This window comes from Delphinapterus leucas, chromosome 6 (assembly GCF_059928025.1).
Source record: "Delphinapterus leucas isolate spDelLeu-1000000601 "Yukka" chromosome 6, BTC_Dleu_Yukka2, whole genome shotgun sequence".
Taxonomy (NCBI): Eukaryota; Metazoa; Chordata; class Mammalia; order Artiodactyla; family Monodontidae; genus Delphinapterus; species Delphinapterus leucas.
The window spans coordinates 94741686-94763721 of NC_143134.1; the positions used below are offsets into that span (position 1 = coordinate 94741686).

Consider the following 22036-nt stretch of genomic DNA (forward strand, 5'->3'; position numbering starts at 1 on the left):
ATTAAAATATACAGATTAATCAACTGATAATTACCTAGGTACTATAATAGAAGGGTGACTACAACTGTGTTTCTGATGAGCAATTTACTGTTAGATTTGTTAACACACACACACACACACACACACACTGACATAGCCTAGGGAATAAAACAGTTATTAGTAAATAGTTTAATTTTATTTGGTCAATTTAGTGATCAGGAAAGTAAAGTTAAAGTTGTAGAAAGAGAAGCCCTTCATTATTTTAAGAATAGTTGGGGCTTAATGATTATAGACTTTTAACTGGATGGACCTACGAAGGGCTACCACTGAGTAAATATATACTAAAATCATCTCAGAAAAGCGGTCTTCAGGAATCTTTTAGAGATTATATAACTCCCTCATTCTAGTAAAACCTATTCCTCATTATCGATGTTAAATAGCATTCAGCATGGCCATGACTAAAGAACAATGCTTAGTTGTCTTTGAGGCACTCATCTATCACAGAAAGACATATCAATTAGGATCTAAATGTCTTTCATTTTCCCAGACTGGAAAATCCAGTGTTTGTTTCACTATGCAGTTGGCACCAAGAAATTGGGTCTCAGAGAATCCCCATTAATGATGGATTATTTTTATTTTCAGTTTTACAGAGAGGATAAATTAAAAATCTCATTAATAGCTTTAGTTATTGTCACCTTCACTATGTATTCTTTGTAATGGAATGACAATGCATAGCCAAGTTTGAATATTCACTATGTTAGTTAAAAGATTACAGTGTTGAAATCTTGCTTTTGCTTGAAGTGATTTCTACCATGTTCCTTTTTGTCTTGCCCTGGACTCTTCTTGGATGAACAAGAAAAAGGAAAATCAGGAATAATTTTATTGGCAAGATAAACTGATACAAATACCAGGCACTGTTCTTAGTATGAGTTATAGAGATGAAAGACACACTCATTGTTCTCAAGGAGCTCAAAGTCTAGTGACGGGGAGAAAGAAAAGCGAACAGGCAATTCTAAACCAGTGTAATAAGCATTCTGATGGAGGTAGAATTGGGTGCCATTGGAACAGAAAGCAAGGGCACCCACAATCTAGGGGTGACAAGGAAGGCTTCTGAGAGGAGCAGGTGCGAGAGCTGAGTCTTGAAGAAGGAATTATAGTTAACCAGGAAGAGAAGCTGGGGCTTGATGCTGTCAGCACAGGGAGACACATGTGCAAAAGCCAGAGACAGAGAGAGCAAGCTGCATGATGGTAAGTGGTGAGAAATAAGGCTGGAGATGAGGGTGGGAAGTGAGTTACAAAAGGACTGAGGCCACGATGAAGCTAATGGAGAGCCATTGAAAGAATTTTTCTGAGGAGGGACAGGATCATCAGATTTGATTTTAGAAAGATTTTGTTTTCCTGCTAGCTATATAGGAAATGGTTTGTAAGGAGAAGGTGGCTGAGCAGTTTCAGCTGTGAGGAATAATGCTCCTTTCCGCCTCTTGCTTCCTCTCTTCCTCTCTCTCTGCCTGTTTCACAAGGGCCTTAAGGTGACAAGAGCTAAGGTAATAGCAGAAGTGGAGAAGATGGCAAAATCAAGAGATACATAGTTTCAGAAAGAAAAGTAGTGATTTTGAGAGGGTCAAATGCACGTGATTGCATTTAATTCACAAACTGTATTAAGAATGTGTAAAACTCGGCTTGATGGAAGGTCATATAAATAAGACCTGGAGTATTTAAGTTGATTATGAGCTAAATGAAAGCCCACAGAGCACTGTGGGAAAAAACAGAGAGAAAAGTAATCTTAAATTCTTTTAATAGTAGTTTAGAGCCTGGGTCACAGGGACCAATAATAATACCACTACATTCTGTGCTGATCATACTACTGCCCCAGTCTAGCTATGAATTCTCAATAAATCTTCCAGTTCAAATGTCATGAGGAAAGGTAGGAGGTGGAAAATTTAACAAGGGGTGGTAAGTGTAACAATCTGATTGGACAGCAGAGTAGAAACATATTCAGGTTGCAACTGAACTCTAGAGGCTTTGCATGTCCATTTTATAAGGCTGGATTTTATTTAACAGGAAAAGGGGAGCCATGAAGATTTCGAAGTAGAGTAATGATGTAACCATAAGTCTGCATTGGTAATACTGCTCTGGCAACAGATACAATGTGTCTATAGGAAGGAAGAGATAGTGACCAGGAGACCACTTCGAAGACTAGTACAATAGCTCTGTCATGGTATGATAAGGGTCTGAATCGCACTCCATGAGTGAGAATCTGGTTTAGCACTGTGCCTTGTGCATAGTGAGTGTTTAACAAAGCAGTTCAGGTATACATCTTTCTTATCAGCAGATCTCCCAAGATACCACTCTGCTTGAAAGGATAAAGGTCATTGGTTAATCCGCTTGGAGGTAACTTATTACTTCAGTAAAATTCCCAATTATGTCACTAACTAAGAATATGTGTTGATTTGAATAGGAGCTGAGATAAAATCTGAACTTTTCAAATTATGTAAAAAATGTTTTTGAGACAGTTCACAAATATAAGCAAGATCAGTGTTTAATGTATTTAATATATTTTAGAAGCCACATTTGCACACAAAACTTGACTTACTAATTAAAATATTTTCTTATGCATTAAAATAAATGAACAGAGATGTTAACAAAACATCACCCAATCAATCATTTATTCATTCCATAATACTTACTTTTGCCAGGCACTATTCCAGATTCTGGGGGATATAGTAGTGAACAAAACTCTATGTAGCTTTTAGTCAATCGAGGGAACAGAATAAATACGATAAGTAGGGAATATGAATGGGATGTTAGTGCTAAGTGCAAAGGAGAAAAAATAAAGCAGAGTAAGGAGATAAGATGTGTCAGGGTTGGTGGCAGTAGGGTGGAATTTTAGATTAGAGAGGCCAGGAGAAGGTGATATTTGAGTAAAGGGTTGAAGAAAGGGAAGGAGCTGACCAAGAGGATATCTGGGTAAAGAGCATTCCCTGTATAGGGAGCAAGGAGTCCAGTGTCCTTGAGTGTGACTGTACCGGGTATGTTTGAGAAATAGCTAAGGGAGGGAGGGGCAGGAGAGTTAAAGATGAGGTCAGAAAAAACTTATGGGGAGTGGGAGGTGGGGAAAATAGGATTTTGTAGGTCACCGTAAGGACTTTGTTTCTTCTCTATGTGAGATGGAGAGCCACTGGTAGGTTTTGAGCAGAGAAGTGATAAGATATGACCTACATTTTATTTATTTATTTATTTTTTGCGGTAGGCGGGCCTCTCACTGCTGTGGCCTCTCCCGTTGCGGAGCACAGGCTCCGGACACGCAGGCTCAGCAGCCATGGCTCACGGGGCCCAGCCACTCTGCAGCATGTGGGATCTTCCCAGACCGGGGCACGAACCCGTGTCCCCTGCATCGGCAGGCAGACTCTCAACCACTGCGTCACTAGGGAAGCCCATGACCTACATTTTAACGGGCTCATCTCAGTGTTGTGTTGAGAATGGACTACAGAGAGACAAGAGCAGAAGCAGAAAGACCAGTTAGGAGGCTGTTTCAAATACCAGACAAAAGTTGATGATGGTTTAGACTGAGGTAGTAGCAGTGGAGGTGAGAAGAATTAGTTGGATCTTGATAAATTTTGAAGCTGCCACTGACAGGATTTGCTGATGGCTCATATAGTTGCTAGGAAAAGGAAACATAAGGATGACACCAAAGTTTTTTCCCTGAGCGATTGGAAGGATGGAGTTGCCATTAATTAAGATAAAGAAAACTGTAGAAGAATCAGGTTGTGAGGTGGGTGAGAACCACCAGGAGTACAGTTTTGCTAATGTTAATTTTGAGATAATTCATAGATATCCAAATGCAGTTGTCAAGTAGGTAGGTGGTGATCTTCCAGAGTTCACGAAGTAGGTCTGGACTGGAGGTACAGTTTGGGAGCCAAAAGTCTATATAGGGTATTTAAGGAGATCATAATGGTAATTGTAGTTGAGAAGAAGTTCAAGGAGTGAGTCCAGGGCACTTCAACATTTGGAGGTGTTGAAGGTGAGGAAGAACTAGCAAAGGAAACTGAGAAGTAACCAGAGACATAAAGCGGGCTATGTTGTGTTCTAGAAGCCAAGTAAAAAGGATTTTTCAAGGAGGGGACACTGATCAGCTGTGTCAATGCTTCTAACAGCTCAAATGCAATGAGGACTGAGAACTGACCGTTCGCTTTAGAAACATGTAGGCCACTGGTGACTTCATGAGAGTAAGTTCAGTGAAGTATTGGAGCCTAATGTTTCAAGGGAAAATGGAAAGAGAGAAACTGGAGATAACTCTTCAGAGAGTTATGCTATAAAGAGGACAAAAATGGAATAGTGGTGGAGAGGAAAAATTAAGTACATATATAAGTATATATATATGTGCAGGCTTTTATGATGATGGGAATGATCTAGTAAAAATAGAAAAATTGTTGATGTAGGATAGAACAGAGAGAATTCCTGGGACAGTTCCCTTGAGGGGCAAAAGGGATTGTGCTCTAAGGTGCAAGAGGGGGTGATGCTCTTTGCTGTGACAAAAGAGGAGCATGGACATGAGAGAAGGCAGAGAGAATACAGGGTCCAGAGGCAAGTAGGTGGGTGGATATGGACAAGAGAGCTTGTGGAAGTTCTCTCTTGATTGCTTTAACTCATTTAGGGCATTTAAAAAGTAAATTATAGAGCTCATTATACTCTCCCCCTTATAATTCATTTGAGAGAAGGTTTATTGTATTACTCTCAAAATGAGACCGAAGGCACTCTTAAAAATGCAGAAAGCAAATAACTTTCATAAGAAATGTATTAGATCAATTCCAACTAAAATGTTTATTGTTTTGTTTTCCCATTTGAGTTTGCAAGAGTAAGTTGTAAAACTACCTGGGCCTACCACTTTCTAAAAAATTGTAATTTTTCAATCACTTTTTCAATCTCTTCTATTAAACTTTCTATTTCTCTGGGTCCATCTTGGCGAATGATATCCTCCTAAGAATTTGTTGCTATGGAACTGTATATGATATCATTTATACTAATCTTAGGATTTCTTCTAATTAATTAACTTGGGTTTTGTTAATTCCTTCTTTCTAGATCTCCTCCCACCTCTCTCTTTTCTGGATTTTTGGAAGATGAAATATTTGTGTTCATATATTCTTTAATAATAGAATGTTAACTGCAGTATTTATCTTAATTTATTGGCTTAATTACATATTCATGTATTATTTTTACTTTTTAAAATCTTGCTCTAAAATTTACTAAAGTTAAATAAAAATCTCCTACTGTAAATAATGTTGCCATGTTCTTAAAGATTTTAAGACCTGTTGCCCCTGAGTTTTCTTCTTATTCAGCATATAAATTTTTACTAATCTTATGTTTTTATATTCATTATAAATTTGTTATCTTTTCTTATCTTGAACTAGTTCTATCATAATCCCGTTTTTTCCAGTCTTCATTTTGGAGATGTATGAATCTACTTTTGCGTTGTCTAAATGCATCATAATCCTTATGTGTCTTCTTCCATGCCCAGTTGTTTATAAGTCATATATTTATTTCTACTTTGGTCTTTTCTTCACGCATCAGCTTGTCTCTTTGCATGTCTATTTCTCTCATTTGTTTTTCACTTCTTTTAAAATTGCCCTCTTATCTTTGCTTTTTCCCCCTGTTATAGTTGCCTTCCATTAACCATATCTGTATCTGGGAATATCTGTTTTGCTCTATAAATCCTTAAAATTTATTTTTCCCTTTGGGGAAAATTGTATCTCCAGTCCAGACCTCCTTCCTGAACTCTGGAAGATCACCACCTACCTACTTGACAACTGCATTTGGTTATCTATGAATTATCTCAAAGTTAACATTAGCAAAATTGAATTCCTGGTGGTTCTCACCCACCTCACAACCTGATTCTTCTACAGTTTTCTTTATCTTAATTAATGGCAACTCCATCCTTCCAGTTGCTCAGGGCAAAAGTTTTGGTGTCATCCTTATGTTTCCTTTTCCTAGCAACCACCTAATTGCAGCCAATTAACTCCATCTTTGACTTTTTAGACTGTAAGATCCTCAGCGGCATGGATTTTGACATTCTTCACATTCTGAGAGCAGTCTCTTCCGTACAGTTGCTGTGAGGAATGAACAAGTCCTCCCTTTCCCACTGCTCTGCTTCATAACACTGCAGGCTGTCCAGCTGAGACTTCAGCGTTCATCTAAGCATCTGTCACACTGAGTCATCTTTGGATCTTAGGCACAACACGGTACCTGGACAGTATAACTGCTCAGTGATGTTTGTGGGATAAATGCAATTAAACACATGTTTCCTGCTCAAATCAGACATGGGTTTCTTCAAGAGCACTTCCTCACATTGCCAGAAGAATGGGACTCAATCAGCCAGGAAGTATTGATATTGTATTTGCAATTTATAGATTATTCAGAGCATTAAAATTCTAATACATTTCTCCCTGAACAATGGAGAGTATCAAAAATAGAAATTAGTTCTATGGGAAACCTCTCTAACAATAAGGAATTTAATAGGAATTGGAAATTGCTAAATTTCAATCTTTAAAGCAGAGGGCCCCACACTGTAACCATTGACTATATCCTCTTTTAAAACAACTTACAAAGCTCATCTTTTAAAATAGATTTCCATCAGTTAATGAGCAAACAGCAATTTAATAACATATTAAATGTACATATACGTACACCCATGGACCATTGGGGTCTGTTTTGCCAATAAGTGAAACTATAGAGTGGAAGGAGAGCTCTTGTCCTTGACGTTTTTACCAAGAGGAGAAAAATATCAATACTAATCTTTGTGATTGAGTCATGTTTGAATATACTTCTTGGGCTGTGTGTGTGATGTGATGGGATCACTAAGTCAAAAAATCAGACACATAGACATAGTGCCCTATTTTTCAGCTTTCATGTGGCACAACTGGCAAGCTGGTACTTCTTTTCTTTCTGTGTTTTTCTCCCACAGTAGTTAGATTTGTACCATATTCTTATGTTGTTTTTCTTTCCTTTCATTTTTTGATATAACCCTTGACTTCTCTCCACAATTATGGCCTGTGCCCATCCCTTGGATGGCTCCTCTTGCTTTGTGTAATATCCAACCTTAATTCCTTCTAGCTCTCTAGATCTGGCTCCAGCACTAGTCCAGGTGCTGATATCCCTTCCCTTAGCATAGCCCTGTCAATGGGACACTATGTAGTATTTGCCACTGGAGGTTGAAGTGGCCCTGGGATAGATGTAGAATTCAGAGTACCTCTTTTTTTTGACATATTTCCAAATTTTATAATAGATGCATACAAAGTAAAAAGTATTCAACAAAGAATATAATCACAATTTCCACTCAGGCAAATAGAAGCTTGGAAGTTCTCCTAATGTGGGAAATTTCCACAGTTTAAAACCTGCTGGAAGCTAGATTAAGCAAATTTAAGCTGTATTCTTCAAAACAGGGTCCTGAGGGTATACACATCTTTTACTGTTCCTTGTTTGAGGCCTCCATGACTTAGAGAAGATTTTCGACACAGCTCTTGGCAGGACTTAAGTGACATAGAGGGATGGGCAAATTCAAAGGATTTAGCCAAATTAGTCCAGTGACAGGAGTTCTTACTGGAAACATCTGGAAACATAGACCTTAACTGTTGTCCTTAAGATTCATGACACCGAAGCATGTGTTTTCTAGAAGTACTGACTCCGTGGTAGCCTTGCAGAGAAAGTTAACTTAGGAGTAACAGCTGGACACAGTAGGTCACCCCACAGCAATGGGTTCTCCTTGGGGACCCAAGGAACCAGTGTTAACATCATCCAACCCGTGGCTTTCAGGTTCAATGCAACTGCATTTCTTTTGAGTACATGTTGAAACACACAGGCTAACTAGTTTGGCTCAGTAGAGGTCTTTAGGACAAGAACACTTATACATGGGTAATCGCACCTCCTGATTTATATAGCTTTTGGCTGAAAGAATATGAATGACAAAGTAATGGGATCCCAATTAAGGAAAGTTTATATTAATTCTGAAAGAGCCTGGAACTTGGATTTAGACAGTTTAAACCTTCCCCTATAAAGTACTAACTGAATTACCTTAGGCATACCACTTAACTTTTCAAGGTAGGAATCCTTATAATTAAGGAAATTAAATTTTCTAGAGATTAAATAACTTTGGCAGGGTCACAATGCCAGTAAATTATTGTAAAGGTGAATGGGAATACCCCAAGTTAGAATTATATCATGCCACCTCAAGTTCTCCTGGAACTCTTCTAGTATCCAGCAATGAGACCGGGAACATCATCAGTTTATACCTTGGGACTTTTGAATGGGTATTTGTTTAGTCTTTTTTTTTCTGAAGCTTCCTAGTGCCTCATAATACATGGCACATATATGTTCTGGATAATACATGCAGAATCAATAAATAAAGCAACATTTACTATTAATGAAAGGCCAGTGAATCTTGGTATTGCTTGACCATGTAAGCATAAAGATGAACATAGCCTGGAGGGGAAAGAGTCTCTCTAGCACATTGAACCATTTTTCAAGGACAACTGAGGAGCGAGCCTAACAATGCCAGCTAATGCCAAAGGATAATCACTAGTAGAATGGGTGTTGTCTCAGTGAGGAATGATAACCAAACTGCTAGGTCAAAAAAAAATGGATAAAAAATATGGATAAGTGGAGGAGCATATTGTCTCTCGCTGAAAGAACAAAAGAAGGGGGTTGTAAGCTTCCTGGGAGCAGGGCCCCTGTTTTCTATTCTTTGTGTCTCCAGCATTAGCCAAGGTCCTAGCCTAATACAAGTAAGCTTCAACATATGTTTGTGGATGAATAAATGAATTAATCACTGCCCACTTGATACAGAACTGAATTGCAGAAGCTATTCCAAGAAGAAAGGCAAGATTCCATAGATTCCATAGCCTGCTGAGAAGCTAGAATAACTATCAGGACTATGATTAATTAGCTAAAGGGTCAGAGACTTATTAGGCCAAGGGGAACAAGGTGTCTATTGATGTCTAGGGTCTTGGAATTACTAAAGGAAGGATAACTGCCTTTGACTAGGCTATGAATAACTCAAGGGGCTCTTTCTCCAGAAACACAGATTCATTACCACCCAGGGCCTTCAGATAAGCATGGGCAAATCCTAACCCTAAGAACAGCAGGGAAGTCCTCAAACTCCTATTCATTTTCAACAGAGTCTGGTGTTTAGAATGAGGTTAGGGAGTAAATGTGGGCAAAGCTAAAACAGATTTGGAGAAATAAAACAAGTTTTTATATCTTAATGGTTTTTAAAAAATTAGTCGCAAGGATTTTATGCTGTATTACTTTATTTGGTTAATTTGTTACAGGATTATGATTTTATAACTATGTCATGCCTAATGTTCTGCCATTCAAGTGACATCCAGAATGCATATAAAATGCATACTCCTTAGCTTGGCATAAAAGCTCTGTGTGGCATGCTATCAAATTAACAACTTTTCCAGAATCATGTCAGATTCTCTTCATATGCAATGTACACGCCAACTGTACTAAATTTCTTTCAGGTCTTGGTAAATTTGCATATGCCATTTCCTGTGCCTGTGGGGAAATGTTTGCTCCAAACCAGAAAACTCCTATTCATTTATCAAGATCCAATTCCAGTATTTCTTCCTCATCATCAACTCTCTGAGAAGAGTTAATTATTTCCTCCTCTGTGTATTTGAACATATTTCTATTTTTAAGAATAACGTATCCCTTTGTTTTATAACCATTTACTTACTTTTCAACTCATGCACTAGGCTGTCAGCTCCAAAATGGCAGGATGCAACTCTTCATTTTGTCTGCCTCACCCTAGTTCAACAAATAGTCACTGACTGCACAGAAACACCTTTGCACATGTATTTGTGAAGTTATTGCCAAATAATATATCAGATATCATTGCTTCAAAGTAATTAACATTTAATAAAACAACTTGCAAATAAATTGTTAAAGATCACAGTATGAACTTGGCCCCCACGTGGTTTTGTCTACATTTAGTTATGATGGATGTTTGCTCTGGCATGTGGGGACCCAGGAGGAATTAAATACTTTTTACCTGTTATTATGTCTATGTAGTCTGCCATGAGAAATGATTTTTTTCTAGTCTAAAGGCCTATGCTGAAAAAGCCACGTTTTTGGTGATTTCATTAACATTTATAAATGTTAACAATTCTGTCAGCCTAAACTGAAAGTGACTGTGTGAGAAATGAAAGCTTGCATAACTCTGACACTCGATATTCATGGCTCATTATCCTCAGGACTTTCATTATGCAGTGAGGAAGTAGGGTCAGCCTCACAAAATTTAGGAATAATTAAGAAAATTACTATATGGAGATGTGACTTATGGACTGAGAATAACGAACTTTCTAAAAAGACTGTATTCAACAAAATAAATAAGGATGATGAAAAATCCACAGATGTTTATAGCTTAAGGCAGCTTTTCAGTTATTCATTATAAAGACTCCTTGAAGGCTTTTCCTCACTTCCCTTGACCCTTTCCTGAACACTTTGAAACTTTCTCTTGACTATATTCCTCAGGGAGTTTAAGAAGTCCTAGGCGTATTTCCTGAAGTTCTTTAAGTTCATTCTCAAACACATCCACAGAGATGAAAATATTGTTGCTGACCTGTATACACTGTGAATTGCTTCCAGGCTCCAAACCTCACACTCATCTTTCACAATTTTCCAAGTTTGTGGAATAATCATGTGGAAATAGCCACAAGGGCAGAGGTTATCTGCTAACCTAACATTCTATCAAAAAAAAAAAAAAAAAAAGAAAAGAAAAGAAAACCAGATGGTATCTAGGTAAGTTAAAAAAACTGTTTTTAATTTAGACAAAATTTTATTTATCTGTTAACCACCCATTATTCTTCTAGAGCAACAGATGGTGTAGGATGTAAATATAATATAAAATTTCCTTTTCTTTCTATGTTAATTTCAATAAATGTCTATTAAGTAGCTGCTATATGCCAGGCATTAAACTAAGTTCAATAGTATCTCCACTGAATAGAATTTATATTTTAGTTCAGAAGTCAGACACAGAGACAAATAATGATGATGGAATAGACTAAGTACCATCATATAATTTCATGTACAAAGTGCCATGGGATCTTTATAGAAGGAGGCACATAACTTTAACATAAATTAAATTTTGAGGAGCCAGAAAGATCAGTTTGATCTTGATAAAATGAACCCCTAAAGTATATACAACCCAAGTCAACAAATATTTCTGTAGCTTCTAAACATTTTTAGGATCCAAACAGAATTATTTTTCTTGTGCTCTCCATTTTATATGAGACAGAAAGACATTAAAAATTTTAATATAGTTTTCACAAGTGGTTTTTCCTGTCTATTGTTTAAGATTGTCCTTCCAAAATAATGACTATTTGAAATTATAACTAAAGGCTTTGCTTATATTTTTGTTATGAAGGAGGATGTTTCTTATCCCAGATAAAGTCCTGAGCCTCAGTGAAGTGCTATGTTGAAAAACAGTAGATTAGGACTTCCCTGGTGGCGCAGTGGTTAAGAATCTGCCTGCCAGTGCAGGGGACACGGGTTCGAGCCCTGGTCTGGGAAGATCCCACATGCCGCGGAGCAACTGAGCCCGTGCGCCAAAACTACTGAGCCCGCGTGCCACAACTATGAAGCCGGCGCACCCTAGAACTCGTAGCTCCGCAACAAGAGAAGCCATCACAATGAGAAGCCCGCACACCACAACAAAGAGCAGCCCCCGCTCGCCACAACTAGAGAAAGCCCGTGCACAGCAACGAAGACCCAATGCAGCCAAAAAAAAAAAGATTAAAAAAAAAACCAGATTAGTTCTGGATAGTGGCTATAAAATAAAACATGCATAGACCTTATTTTTTTTCATAGACTTTAATCTTGAGGAAATTCAAATACATTATGGAAAAAATGGAAAGTTCAGTTGATGATAGGACATCTAATTTTATCATTTATAGATTCCTAATAAGTGAGTTTTTGAGATATTTTATTTTATTAACATTCTTTAAGGAGTGTGTAGGCTGTGCTTAAACTCTGCCATATATATGGCATTTAGCATGTTGCCTTGTGCATAGTAGGTGCTCAATGCATACATGTGAAATTAAATGTAAAATGCTTGGCACCTTCTGATCTTTCCTCAAACGTTCATGTCTTTTAAAAGGCAAGACACCATGAGGTTACCTTGTGCTCCTCAACACAGTCAGATGTCCCTGTTCCAAGAGGACTTCCTAAAATGGGGCCAGACTATAGCTAAGCCTTCATCTCTGAAACAGCAATAATTCTCTGATTTGGCCTCTCTGACCATAGGTGGTCCTTTTCAGGAAAAAAATCTAGACCCCTGTAAAATATCCTTTAAGGATTTCTCCTTTTTCCAGGGATCATGAAAACCATGTCTATAGGATGAATTATTCTTTAACTTAAACAGGCTTTTTCATTCTAGATTCTGAACCAGATTGAGGAACTGGAAAAGAAAGGTAGCTAATTTTAAAAAGTATATATATATATATATATATAAAACATAAAAAATATATATATACATTTTACTCTTGTGGAACTCTTAGTTCTATCTATCTATCTACTTACCTATCATCTACCATCTACCTATCACAACTCCTCCATGGATAGTAGGATCTACTGTTATATCTTTTTACATAAATGGGTATAGGACATAGGAAACTAAGGCTCAGAGAAGTTAAATCACTTGACCAAGTCATGCAAAGCTAAAATTCAAGCATAGGGAGTCTGGCTCCAGGGTCTATGTCTTTAGTCACTTCTCTATTCTGCCTTATTCATCATAGCCTGGGAGTAGAGAGAAAAGCCTATCTCCAGCGTGACTAATTTTTTTCTCTGTATAGATTTAGAGAGATTTGTCCAAGTCTGTTGATATAGGAAAGAGTGAGCAGGGATGGAAACATTTGTTGTGCATCTACTATGAGCTGAGCAGTGTTAGGTACTTTTCATATAGAATTTTGTGGTGTCTTTATTATAATATATCAAGCTATTTAATATTATCTTAGTTTACTAGTGAGAAAACTGAGGCTCAGAGTTTTTAAATAGCTTGCCAAGAACACATAGCTAGTATGGGACTAAGCCAGGATTTAAAAGTGGGACTGAGGATTCCCCACTATATGCCATGTGCTTTCTGCAAATGGGATAGATAGGGAGATTTTATTTCCTATCACAGTCCTATGACTGGGGATGTAAACCAGGTCTTGCATCCTACCTTGATAAATATTGTCCTGAAGTGAGATTTGCAGTTTCCACATCCATGCAGTTCATCGTGCTGGGAATGAGAGCAAGTTCTGGCTGGATCATGGTGGCTGTGGCTACAGCTCTTGCAACCAGTTCCATGGCATCTTGTACATAGTACTCAAAGACAGACTGTGTTGTTTTTCCATGAGCAATGAGCCCTAAGGGCAGACCTTCTGTCCTCAGTTGCTCAACATTCTGGGAATCCCCCAGCACCCAATGAAGCTCAGGGGCTGCTACCCCAAACTGGGTGGTAATTTCGAAAATCCGCCGGATACTTTCCATGTCGCAGCCAAACATCACCATTGTGGGCGTACTGTTCTTAACGCTCTCAAGCTGGACCTGCAGGAAGCTCAAGAGGTCCTCAGTGGAGGAGAGGTTGATGGTGATGTTGATGATAGAGCCCAGGTGGAACTTGGAATTATTCTGGGTAAGGACGAGGAAGTCAGTGATGTTCCAGTCTTCCTGGCACAGCAACAAGCTAAAATTGTACCAGTTGTTCATGGTCAGGATTGAGACAGTGACATCAGCATCAGAACTTAATGAATTTTCTAAACTCAGTTGGAGGTGAAGGGGATTCTGTATTTAAAGATATGAAAAAGAAGAATTAGAAAGTAATGGCCAAAGATTATAATATAGGGTACTTTTGCTTTCTTATGAGGCTTCATCTTTTATTTTTCCCTATGATATTCAACTGCCTCTGGGATAAAATTCCCATAATTTTGAAAGCTATGTTTCCTGTCTAATGGAATTGATTCCTTACAACTGATTTCCTTATAATTTTTGCTCAGAGTACCAGAGGGCAGATGATCCTTGGTGTAAATGTCAGGGGTGACACAACTATACATTTAGTCTTAAATTTTTATCAGGCTTGTCTACTTCCTACAGACAGTCTCCTTTAGGCATCCCATTTCTGACTATCCCTCTTCTTAACTCATTTGTTCAATTTTCCTGTCAGGTGAAATAATTTAAAGAAATTACTTTTGCTTTCCTTTAAAACTACTAGTAGAAAAGTCTTAAAACAGTGCAGGTGCTTGTGTTAAGGATGGTGTGGAAAAAGGATGCATCATAGTTTCCCAAACTTTTGGCCCCTGAGGAAGGCACATTTAATATATGTGGTGCTATATTTGAATGTTTATGTTCCCCAAAATTCGTATGTTGAAATCCTAATCCCCAATGTGATGGTATGAGGTGATGGGGCCTTTGGGAAGTAATTAGGTCATGAGGGCAGAACCCTCATGAATGAGATTAATGTCCAAGAGGCTCAAAAGAATTCCCTTACCCCTTCCACAATATGAGGACACAGTGAGAAGCTGGCAGTCTGCCACCATGCTGGGACCCTGATTTTGAACTTCTAGCCTCCAGAATTGTGAGAAATGAAATTCTGTTGCTTACAATCTACCCAGTCTGTGTTACAGCAGCCTAAATACACTAATACATATGGAATAATTAACAATATACTTATAAAAATTAAATACATAGTCTAATATTGAAGGTTTGATTGCATTTCTGTATCTACTGAGACTGGATTCTTGCTGTGAAGGGTGAAATGTGTGCCATTTAAACACATTTATGTAACTTCCACCACAATTTCATCTACTTATAGAACTCACCAACTCAATGAAAGAAAAGTATCTTATTTGAAAAATCACAAACTATTAATCATATAGATGATGTGGAAATAGTCCTCTAATGAATGAATCTGTTAATTGTTCTGAGAGTAGACATTTGACATATTTATCCTTTAACACTGACATCCTGAGGATGGTTAGCACAATGCTTTACACAAGGTAGTGTACAATAGACACAGTCCAAATTGACTAAATATGGTCCCATTTTGGAGCTATTAGACTATTGAACTATTTTTGAGAACTTGCCAAACATTCAAGTCAATAACATGAGGAGGGCTTTCGCAGTAAAATTTCATGCCCTTGTACAAAAGGAAAGAAGTGTGGCCTTCCTTTATCTACCAAAAAGTGTATAACAAGAAATAGAGTTTGAGCTGAACTTTGAACTCTTTGAAGGGTTAAAAGCATTCTGATATGTGTAGAATAAGGAGTGAGGATTCCAAAGGAATTTATGGGAGAACTATTACCAAAGGCAGTAAATGAGAGTAATCATAATGGTAAGGAAGAGGGAGTCTTAAAATTTATTTTGATAACTTGACTTTTGTCCTTCTAAATTAAGCTTTTGAGCAGGACTTGTAATGATAAAACCAGAGCTTTTGGAGGATCATCTATGGGTAGTATTCAAAAGGGAGAGGGAAAATAAGCCTTCTAGGATTTCGATAAGGTGCTAAGGGTTTAAACTGGAAGCCAGTGTTGGTAATGATAGGAAGAGTGATTAAGAAAAAGGTTTTTTTAAAATTAAAATTTAGTGACAAGGTCAGATGTAAGAAGCAAAAGTAGAAAGGTGTCAAAAAACCAGGAGGTAGGTAGTTCCTGTTTCTAGGCTTGGGATGCCATATAAGATGAAGGATCAGAAGCTTCATTTCCTCACTCTTACTACTGATGAATATGAATTGCTCCAGAGAGTTCTTTCTTTCCTCCTCTTTTAACTTTCTTCCCTTCCTTCCTTTTTATATCCTCCTGTGCCTTAACCCTCTTCCAGAATCAGTGAGCAATGGAAGGCAAGCTATACATTTAGCTGGCAGGAACAAATTATTCCCAACTGTTTTCTTGGCCTCAGTTCCCTATTCTGTTGCCAGTTTTCTTTCTAAAACATAAATGTGACCATATCATTCTTCTGCACCATAACCTCTGAATCACCCATAGGACAAATTTCAAACTTCACCTGTAACACTCCAAACATGTACCCCAAGACAGGTCATAGTAGACAAATTATTTTTCTTGTGTCAGAGTGAGCATGTTCACATCCACACAAATTTGATACGCTGAATTCTCCACCTGTGAATGTACTTGCCTATATTCATATTCATCCTTCAGAACTCTACTCTTGCATGCAGATTTCCAGAAGTTAGCTTACGTTCCACTTACTAGTGTTTCTGCTGCTGAGCTTTTTTTCTCGCAGTATTTTTGCCCTTTTGATTTCCTGCAATGGTGAACTGGGTTTTTGTTTGACTGCCCCTCTGACTGTTGCCCAAGCAGAATTAATCGTCTCCTGTCTGTGTCTGGGTTTCATTTTGTTCATCCCTTTATTACAGCACCCTTCATACCGTAAGTTAGTTATTTGGTTAAGTGCTTATCTCCCACACTAGACTGGAAGCTCCTTTAGGATAAGGACCATATCTCAATCATCTCTTCTAACACAGTTATTAGTTAACCAGAGATAGTATTTATCAACTGGAATTTTCTTTTGTCCATCCTGGGCTATGATCATAATCTTGTCACTGAAAGACTGAGAAGAAAACCATTTCCAGCAGAGCTGCACGACCCAATATTTTGCCCCCAGTGGGGACAAAGGCCCATCTATCCACTTCCTACAGAGAGATTCATTAAATCAGTATGTGAGGATCATGTTCTAATGGAGGCAGAGATGAAAATGTTCTCCTCTTGCTAAATAGGGAAGTAAAATTAGCTAATCACATTGAGCATTCAGCACCAGAGAGACAAATGCATTTGGCATGAGAGAGTGACAGAGGAGTAAAATGAAAGCCCCTCCCTGTGGATTATGTGATCTGTATAATCACACTCATCCCTACAAACAATTCTAGTAAGAAAGTCTAGATGTGGAAGTTAATCCTTACACAAATTTAAGGAACACAATTCTTCAAATAAATATTTATTAAATAATAGTTTAGAAACATCTAGTGATATTGTATTTATCTGGCAGCCTCAGAAGCAAAATCTCCTAATTTCTCTCCATATAATAATCAAGGGAAAGGTGCGTGTACGTGTGTGTGCATGACACACACACACAGATATGAAAACTTAAAACAAAAAATTCAAGCCTAATAGTAAAACTTTCATCAAAATCTGGGACAAAAATTAAACCAGACCTATCAAATGAAACTGAGAATCAAAATCTATGTCTGAGAGATAGTTTGCTGTTTGCAGAAGAACAACCCATGGCCTGAAGGAAGGTATAATTTAAAAAAAAATTTCTACATTGTTTATCTCCTAAATCAGAGATCCAATAACAAAACAACTTGAGTCAGGAAGCCTCTCTCAACCATGCTGACAGTAAAAACTGCTTCATAAGTGCATTCAATTTATATAAATTAAAATATACAGGCTCAGGAGGAGGTAGGGGGAGAGAAAAATGAAGTAGTACTGATAATTCTAATTATCCTAAGTGAGTGTATTCTTTATTACCTATGACTATTATATATAGGTATTATGTATTGTAATAAATACATGTTATTGTACACAGTTATATACACAAAATCATGTATGCCAAATTAAATAGGTAATTTTTAAAAACTGAAGTATAGTTAATGTACAACATTATGTCAATTTCAGGTGTGCAACAGTGATTTGACATTCAAATATATTATGAAATGATCACCATAATATGTCTGGTAACCATCTGTCACCCTTCAAAATTATTACAGTATTACTGACTACTATATTCCTTAAGCTGTCTAATACTTCCTCATAAGTTATTTATTTTATAACTGGTAGTTTGTATCTCTTAGTCTCTTTCACCTATTTCATCCAACCTCCACCCCAACCTCTGGCAACCACCAGTTTGTTCTCTTTATCTATGTCTGTTTCTGCTTTGTTTTTGTTTGTTGATTCGTTTTGTTTTTTAGATTCCACATATAAGTGAAACCATATGGTACTTGTCTTTCTCTGTCTGACTTACTTCACTTAGTGTAATACCCTCTAGACCCAACCATGTTGTCACAAGTGGCAAGATTTCATCCTTTTTTATGGCTGAGTAATATTCCACTGTGTGTGTGTGTGTGTGTGTGTGTGTGTGTGTGTGTGTGTCACACATCTGCTTTATCCACTCATCTTTTGATGGACACTTAGGTCGTTTCTATGTTTTCACTAACTTAAGGAATTTTCTAATGTAATTTTCCTATACTTTGAATTGAGTCTTTATTTCTAAGCAAGATAACACGCGTCTCCACTCCACTGAGTTTTAGGGTTTTATTCCCATCATAATCTGCTTCTACATTATTTGGGGGCTGACATTCCCAAAAGTATGGGCCAGAAGTGTGGATGGGAAATGGCCATGTTGAAATGCACTCATGGAATGAAATCTCAACAAGTCAAGTGCAGAGCTGGAAGGAGAGAGCAGTTGCCAAGACAGCAGTGCAGTTGCCAGTGTCAGAGAATTGCAGAAGTGTCAGAGATTTATTCAACTGTGTAAGGGAAGATTGCTTTAGCTGTTATGGAGCACAGTGGATTTACAACTAGTAAAAGATTAAAATTCCACAGAAACAAAAACCAGGCGAGAAGGGTAAGAAAATGTGGAAAAATAAAAAGATAGAGGGGCCGTGCCTTAAGAGATATTAGAACACAACAGAAAATGCAATTTTTATATAACCATAATAATTAAGACAGGTAAGTATTAACAAAAGAATTAACAGGTAAATAAATAGAACAGATGTTAATGCACATTAAGAAGTACATTGATTTAATATACTATATTAATATATTGAATACTATACACTGAAAATTATAAAGGAATATAGAAGAAACATATGAAGTTAAGAGTTGAGAAAATAGATTTTTTGGGAAAATAAATATCATTTAAAGTCCTAGTTCTACCATATATTAAAAATAAATTCCAGGCCAAAAAAAAAAAAAAAAAATTCCAGGCCATTTAAGAGCTAAAAGTACAATGTCAAATCATTAAAAGTTAGAGCATATAGGTAAATGTGTCAGAAATCACAATGATAAAGAGAAATACATTAAACTAAATATTACAATATGCTTTATTTCCAGCATTAAACACCTCTCATAAGCAAACAAACAAAAAAATAAAAATATGAGAAACAAAAGAATATTTGCAACATATTTGACAGAGTTAATGGTCACAAAATGTAAAGAACATTTACTAATCAATCAGGAAATAGAACCCATGACTGAGCATTCATTCAATCAAGAAAATTAATTTTAAGCTCCTACTGTGAGCCATACTCTGTAAAAATTTCCTGTTGTCTATACAGTGGGTGAGAGATAGACAATTTACAGATAAGTAGACAAACACTTAATATAATTATAATTATGGAAATTACTGTAAATGAAACTAATAAGGTGTAGCAAGACTAGGAAAGGGGAAAGAGTATCCCAGGAAAAGTGTAATAATTATGATTAGTAGGGTAGGTGGATGCACATATTTGCACTGTATAAGCACTCTCTAACTGGGACTTTAGAAAAAATAAGGGATGTGTATAAAAATGATTAATCACTATATATAGGTAAACACAAATACTCATTTTTTAAAACATACACATTTAACTAAAAATGTAGTTTCATTTTGACCATCCATTCCTCTTTGACTAGGTACAATCTTCCTAGTCCCAGATAAATGGTTGGAGCCACTACCTGCTTCTACATTCCCTCTGCTTGATTCTTTTATTTTAAATTTTGTTTATTTATTTATTTATTTATTTATTCTTGGCTGCATTGGGTCTTCGTTGCTGCACGCGGGCTTTCTCTAGTTGCGGTGAGTGGGGGCTACTCTTTGTTACAGCTCATAGGCTTTTTATTGCGGTGGCTTCTCTTGTTGCGGAGCACAGGCTCTAGGTGCACAGGCTTCAGTAGTTGCAGCATGCAGGCTCAGTAGTTGTGGCTTGTGGGCACTAGAGTGCAGGCTCAGTAGCTGTGGCACAGGGGCTTAGTTGCCCGCGGCATGTGGGATCTTCCCGGACCAGCGCTCGAACCCGTGTCCCCTGCATTGGCAGGTGGGTTCTTAACCACTGTGCCACCAGGGAAGTCCCCTCTGCTTGATTCTTTACCCTCCCCTTTTGCAGTGTCTTCAGTGTTCTTGCTCAAATCCTAAACTGTCCCTTCTGGCTGGACCACTGTCTTCAGTCAGCTGAGCTTTTCTCTCCTTTTGTGGGACAGTAAGTATTGTGCTTAGGACTTAGTAGTCCTAGCAACCTATCCTTAGCTTCTGGCTCCATCATTTACAAGCCATGTGGCTTTCAACAAGTCACTCACTGTCTCTGAGTCATAAATTTCTCATCTCTAAAACAAGGAAAATACTACCTCCTACCTTACAGGTTCATTTAGAGAATTAAATGTGAGAATGTGATAATGCATGGAAAGTAACTGGCCCAGAGTGAAGGCCCAGTAAGTAATAGTTGTTACAGTTTTCTTAGAGTTAAGTCATTGTGTTGGACATGCCTGCTAAAGTGATTGCGATACAATTTTTTTCTTTGCTATTCTTGCTCTTTTTCCTTTCTCTTTTCTCTTTTCACCCAATGGTCCCTGCAATAAATATCTTTTACAAATACCAATTATACCAACTCCTTAGCAGGAAAAGAGCAACTCCATCTCAGGATGGGAGCCGCTATTTATTTGGAAGACATCATATTCACAGCAGAGCACACCCCCCACCATAAAAAATCCCCAAAAGCAAAAAACTTCTTTCTTTGGTAACTAGCTCCAGTGTGACATCACGAGTTAAGGAATTTTGGGCGCCAGTTGCTGGAGATCCCCCATCAATCTTTGTTCTTCCCAAAAGCACAGATTCAGCTATTTTGGGGATCAGTAAAAGTTTCAAAAACAGAATTCATTGCAGCAACGAGCTTGTCAGATACTTTGAGATATTCCCTGACAGAAGAAAAGAGGTAATGAGGTTGGGTTTGCTTCAAGAGAGGAGAAAAGATGAAATTCTCTCAGCTCTTGCCTGGGCAAGCAAACCCATTTAGTTTTGACTTCTAGGCCAAAGCTCAGAAAGCTCAAGTGAGCATAATATTTCCACTACTTTTAATGGAGATGAAATTCCCTTCTATTCCTAAGTCTGCTGATTGCTAAAGGTGTTCAAAGGGCTCAGAACCGCTTCCTACACTGCTATCGCTTCTCCTCAGCCAAGGAGGCTGCAGGAAGTTTGCTGTTTCTCATTACCACACAGCTCATTTGACCTATATTATATAGAAGTCTTTTTCTTTCTGAAAATTAAAGCTTATTCCTTTAGAAGCCCAGGCTTTTAAATAAATTAACTGTTTTTGCGGTTGCATTAGGGATTCAGGCAAACATAAGGCATAGTCCCTGCCCAGAAATTGTAATCTAATAATAATGCAAATGAAAAGCTAATACCTACCAATGGCCCTAGTGCTTTTTGCATATTGTCTTATTTTATCCTCACAATGACCTCATGAGGTGATTACGATGATTAGCCTCCTTTAACAGATGACAAAAATGACGCTCAGAAAGAGTGAGTAATTTCCCCAAGGTTGCACAGCTACTGAGAAATAGAGCCTGGGTCCAAAATCCAAGTTTGTAAGACTTGAAAGCCTGTGCTTTGGGCCAGTACTCTATACTGCTCCCTCCACTTGGTAAGAATAAAATGTGCATTAGAGTCTTGACATTTGTAGATTAAAATTTATAGCTCCAGTTATTTGCAAGTAATCCTAAAAGCCCATGGAATCAAGTCCCTTTTTTTTTTTTAAGTTATTTTTAAATTTATTTATTTATTTATGGCTGCGTTGGGTCTTCGTTTCTGTGCGAGGGCCCTCTCTAGCCGTGGCAAGCGGGGGCCACTCTTCTTATTGAAGTATTCAAACTATTGTTATAGACACTCTCTCAGTGACAAACGGCAGCATATTTTCTTATAATGGGAACTGTTGAAATGTGCACCAGATAAACTGTCTAGCATGCAAGTTAAATTTCCTATGGAAATTTGATTATTTTATGTCAATGCAGCTTGAAACTATTATTAAGAGATGGCTTATGTC

General features: G+C 37.6%; 1 protein-coding gene across 1 annotated transcript in view; it reads right to left on the minus strand.

Annotated features, from left to right (window-relative positions):
• Positions 1 to 22036, minus strand: part of GRIN3A (glutamate ionotropic receptor NMDA type subunit 3A) — a 144977-nt gene that overhangs the window by 89110 nt on the left and 33831 nt on the right. The window contains exon 2 of the mRNA XM_022600257.2: positions 13193 to 13797. Within this exon, the coding sequence (XP_022455965.1) occupies positions 13193 to 13797 (605 nt within the window). The remainder of the gene's footprint in view (positions 1 to 13192; positions 13798 to 22036) is intronic.